This window comes from Musca vetustissima, unplaced genomic scaffold (genome assembly GCF_032173495.1).
Source record: "Musca vetustissima isolate MV318-11 ecotype Yass unplaced genomic scaffold, APGP_CSIRO_Mvet_v1 utg966878, whole genome shotgun sequence".
Classification (NCBI taxonomy): domain Eukaryota; kingdom Metazoa; phylum Arthropoda; class Insecta; order Diptera; family Muscidae; genus Musca; species Musca vetustissima.
Window position 1 is genome coordinate 7004 of NW_026889154.1, and position 5435 is coordinate 12438.

The 5435-nt window shown below is 36.3% G+C and overlaps 1 protein-coding gene across 1 annotated transcript; it reads left to right on the forward strand.

Annotated features, from left to right (window-relative positions):
- Window positions 1-452: 452 nt before the first annotated feature.
- On the forward strand, window positions 453-2116 carry LOC133336860 (protein escargot-like). The gene has a single exon (XM_061545133.1). The coding sequence runs from the start codon at window positions 479-481 to the stop codon at window positions 2114-2116; it is 1638 nt and encodes a 545-aa protein (XP_061401117.1). The 5' UTR covers window positions 453-478.
- Window positions 2117-5435: the final 3319 nt, after the last annotated feature.

Sequence of the window (5435 nt, forward strand, 5' to 3'; positions counted from 1 at the left end):
TAACCCAGGCATTGTAAGAGAGTTTCAATAACGGCAGGTGATACTCATTCACGTACTGAGAGAGTGAGAGCGAATGGATAAACTCTCATTGTTTGCCACTCTCCCCCTCGGTGAGTGCATGAAGTTGAAGAGTTGTGTGGTTGAAAACTCCTCGGCCTATATAAACTCGCCCAGAGTGATGCTCCAGCACAGTTCTTCGTTGCCTTTGCTTGAGTTCGCATCGCATTCGCTTGTGTTCTAAAAACAAGAATAGAAAAACAACAACAAAACAATTTCATTTAATTTGGAAATTCGGTTTAATTTTAAATAAAAAAAGAAAAGCAAATAAAAAGCCGGAAAACATGATCGGAAAATAAATAGCGCAAAACAAATGTTATAAAAACAGAAAAAGAAAACAATTACAACAAAACATTTTAAACAAAGAAAAAAATTGTGAAAAATTTTATTTTGAAAAAATCTGAAAACAAAAACAATCAAAATGCATAACATTGAAGATATAATAGTGGAAAAAAATTACAGCAAGTGTCCCTTGAAAAAACGACCAGTTCATTATTCATTCGATGATGAAGAGGATACCACCACCAGCTCACCCATGGATAACCCCAAGAAAATCATTAAATTGGATACAGATTGTACAGATGAACCGGAGAATTTAAGTTTGAAAAAGGATACCGGCAGCAGCAGCAAACAGACCGCCGATGATGAGGAGGATGAAATGATCAATGTCAGCGATTGTTGTGAGGATGAAGGTGTCGATGTTGATCACACCGATGATGACAGTATGTGTGATGGTGAGGAGGATGATGAAATGATTGACTGTGTTGAAATTGAGGATAATCATGGCACAGATGCAAATACCACACAGGCAGCAGCTTTGGCGGCTGCAGCAGCTGTGGCAGCCGCTTCAGCAGCAGCTGCCTCGGTGGTGGTACCAACTCCCACATATCCCAAATATGGCATACAGCCATGGAATTTCCATATGTCTCCATACACCGCCGAGTTCTATCGCACCATTAACAACCCTCACTTGGCTCAACAAATTTCGCCTCTGCGAGGAGAATTGCTTTCGCCAAGTTCGCCATCAGATTCTATTGGTTCGCTGTCACCTCCACCACCACATCATTATTTGTCGGGACGTTCCAGCTCTGTGTCACCACCCATGCGCACCGATGTCATTCACCGACCCATTGGTGTCCGACAAATGCCCACCTCACCTGCTTCCCATCATCATGGTCAACATCGTTTTATGCCCTACCCCCTGCCAGCCTATCATGGTCACCACCAAACACCAGCCTCCTATGCATTGGGTTATGCTCCCCATCATGCACCCATTTCACCAGCCTACTCTGAATCTTCCTACTATTCCATGAGATCGCTGACACCCGAATCCCTAGCATCGCCCGTGCCTGAGGATTTATCCATTAAACCTGCTCAACAAAATAGTGCCAAAACCTCACCTCTGAAATCATCGATCTACATTAAAAGCGAAGCCGCCATTGATAGCTCCTCGAATGCTTCATCCTGCAAGACATCTTCAAGTGCCACCAACAACCCACCTTCAGCCACCTCAACACCAGTGAAAAAAGAAAAGAGTGGTCCACCACGTTACCAGTGCCCAGATTGTCAAAAATCCTACTCTACCTTCTCGGGCTTGACCAAACATCAACAATTCCATTGTCCTGCCGCTGAGGGTAACCAGGTTAAGAAATCGTTCAGCTGCAAGGATTGTGACAAAACCTACGTCTCATTGGGTGCATTGAAAATGCACATTCGCACTCACACCCTGCCCTGTAAATGCAACATCTGCGGTAAGGCTTTCTCGCGACCATGGTTGCTGCAGGGTCACATTCGCACCCACACCGGCGAGAAACCCTTCAGCTGCCAACATTGTCATCGTGCCTTTGCTGATCGTTCCAACCTGAGAGCCCATCTACAAACACATTCCGACATTAAGAAATATTCCTGCAGCAATTGTTCGAAAACCTTCTCCCGCATGTCGTTGCTAACCAAACACTCTGAAGGTGGTTGCCAAGGATCCTCGTCGTCCAGCAATACCAGCGGCAGCCAATCTAGCAGCAATGATCTCGTTGCCTATCCAGCCTATGGTGATCATTAAACACCAACTCCTTTGTCTCTCGAATATCTCTCGTTTGCCATATAACTAAAACCGAACAAAAACATAAAGAACCACCAAAAATTAGTTCCTAAAAAAGCAAAACGCACTTTCCTGAAACTAAAAGAAAAAACAGTTTTTTAACTACTCTTATACATGTGCTGATCAAACTTAAAAACAAATCCTTACATAAACCTGGTGTTTTTTTGTAGTACTTATCTTTTTTCCTTCATAAAAAGGCAGAGCCTTAATAGTTTTTTTCTTTTCTCCTAAAAAAATCTCTAGTCAGCCTCTTGTATAAAAAATATCCTTTCTTGAAAACTGCATTTATTAAAAAGAATTAATTTTTAGAGAGTGTCTGTACAAATGTATTATATAATTATTATTTGTTTTTTTTTCTCTTGTATATTATTTTTGTACAAATTTTATGAATATTTTGTTTTTAGTTATTTTTTTTATTATTATTTTAAGCAAAACAAACAAATGGAAGACAATTTTTAGTTTATTTTTTATTATTGTTAGAATTTAAGCGGAAGACAAAAAACTATTTTTATAAATATTTTTTATATAAAAACAACTATTTTATAAGTAAATAATACCAATTATTTGGTAATATATTTTTTATACTTACATACATATACACATATAAATGAAATGTTTTTTAGTTTTAAAAGAATTAAAATAATTTATTTACAACCATGAAAAAATGAACAAAATACAAAAATCATATGAAAATCAAAATTTTTAAAACTCTTTTCATTTCATTTTTTGGAGGGAATTTGGAACAGTGGGTCTTACAAAAAATTATGGGAACAAAATTTGTAAGAAAATCAAAAGAAACAAATTTATTGGATCCTCAAAGTGAAGAATTAACAACAGTTAATCAACAAAATTAGAATAATTTTTCCCCCGAAGTCAGAAAAGGAGTCGACTCAAATTAATAAAATTTAAAAACAAGGTTTACAGTTTGGTCTGGAGGACGTAAAAAATATAAATGCAAACAAATTAATCTCTTTCAGTTTTAATGATTTTTGTGGATATTCGGAAAACAAAGTCTTACAGAACTACATGGGAAATTTATGTAAAAACCAATCACTATAATTGTCCATCAGCTTTGTTAGAGTTTACAAAAATGTTCAAATTTTGTTTGTCCCGGCAGTTTGATGAAATATATATAAAATAAGCACCTTATTTTTTTTGTGTGTCTCCTCAGAAACATGCAGTATACATTATCCTATCGTTTGTATACTATTTTAGTTTCTGAGTTCAATCACCGTTCAGCACCGGGGTGTGGGGGAGATACCAGAGATACTTAAACTAAATGTATGAATAGTATAAATATTACGGTTTAAAAAACTCCACGCTTGTTGTGGATTTTTTTTGTTAAATCCACCTCATGTTATATTGGAAAAATATTTTTTAAAAGAATCCACGCCTTGTTGCAGTTTTGTAAAGAAATATTAATTGTTGCAGCTTTTGAAAATATATATGTATATATATTTTTTTTTAACCTACGAATTTTTCCAGCAATGTAAAAGGTTTTTTTAATCCACGCCTTGTGGCACCTTTGGATTGTTTTATGAAGTCCATGCCTTGTGGCAGGTTTTGATTTTTTAAGAAATCCATGCCTTGTTGCAGCTTTGGATTTTTTTAAATGCACGCATTGTTTCAGCTCGGGAAAAATATTAAAAAAAATCTACGCAGCCCTGAAAAAAACATTTTTAAACAATTATAGAAGGAGTGAATCGATATTCCCAATCTTCCAACATTATTTTAGAAATATTACGATGAACGATGTTTAGATGAAATCGAATTTTCTGTCCGAAATTGAAGGCAGACGGGAAGGCAAATAGGCAGACGGGAAGGCATTTGTAAATCGATTCCAACATTTTAATCCAAAGGCATATGGTATCTAAAACCGACATTTCGATAAGGTACATTTTTGTATATGAATATAACGATCACTGGCGTCATCTAGTGTGCAGCGGTTGAATTAGTTTACATTTTATTGTCATACTAGCTTATTATACCCTTCACCACACTGTTGTACAGGGTATTATGTCTTTGTGCATATGTTTGTAACAGGCAAAAGGAAACGAGATAGACACATGGTTCCTTTTGAGAATATGCATAGAATCAGTTTCTGAGTCGATTTATGCATGTCCGTCCGTCTGTAGATGTTAAATTGTAAACAAAGTACAGGTCGCATTTATAATCCGATTTGGATGAAATTTGGCACAAGTCACTTATTTGGCCCAAGGACGAACCCTATTGAAATTGGTAAAAATCGGTTCAAATTTAGATATAGTTCCCATATATATTTTTGTCCGATATAGGCACCAAAGTCCCTATATATCATTCGATTTGCACGAAATTTAGCACAGCGTAGTCCAGAATGGTGTGTGCCAAGTTTCGTGAATATCGGTTCAGATTTAGATATAGCTCTCATATAAAGTTTCGTCCGATTAAAGGTAAATCGGTGCACCAACGTCGCTATATATCTTTCGATTTGCACGAAATTTGGCATAGAGTACTGAATTAGGTCTAGAATGATGTGTGCCAAGTTGCGAGAAAATCGGTTCAGATTTAGATATAGCTCCCATATATACTTTCGTCCGATTTTATGTAAATAGTGCTCCAAAGTCCCTATATATATTCTTCGATTTTCGCGAAGCGTTTGCTATAAATAGATTTCCATAAATGTGTCTTATTGTACGCAAATAATTCTAAATCTGCCCGATTGAAACTAAATGTATGTCCCATCGAGGGAACATTGAAATGAAATTGTTAGGACACATATGTTCAACATAATTAAAGTGGTGAAGAGTATCATATAGTCGGCCCAGTCCGACTTTACTATTTCCCTTACTGGTTTTTTATTTGTGTATCACACTGCACACAACAATGTTACTTCTGTGGTTGTGACATTTATACAATATCCAAACTATGTTCATGTTAATGGAAAAGACATATGGGCTTTGGTGTACCATTGATATAAAATTTTAATAGGTTCTATATGTAAATCCGATCGGCTATGATTATTACAAATAAATTTCATGTTGTAATTTTACAATAATACACATTGCCGGACGGACATGTATAAATCGAAAAGTGATTCCATGCAAATCATCAACTATTACTAGGGATCTATCTGACTTTTAGTCGGTTACAAACGTATGCACAAAGACATAATATCCTATATCTATGTGTGGTTCTTGGTCCTGCCCCCTTTTTGACGATAATTTGAAGCTTCTGATGTAATTTGGATGAGAATCCGGAATGTCAAATTATAACCATTTCGATGAGACAATACAACTAAAAC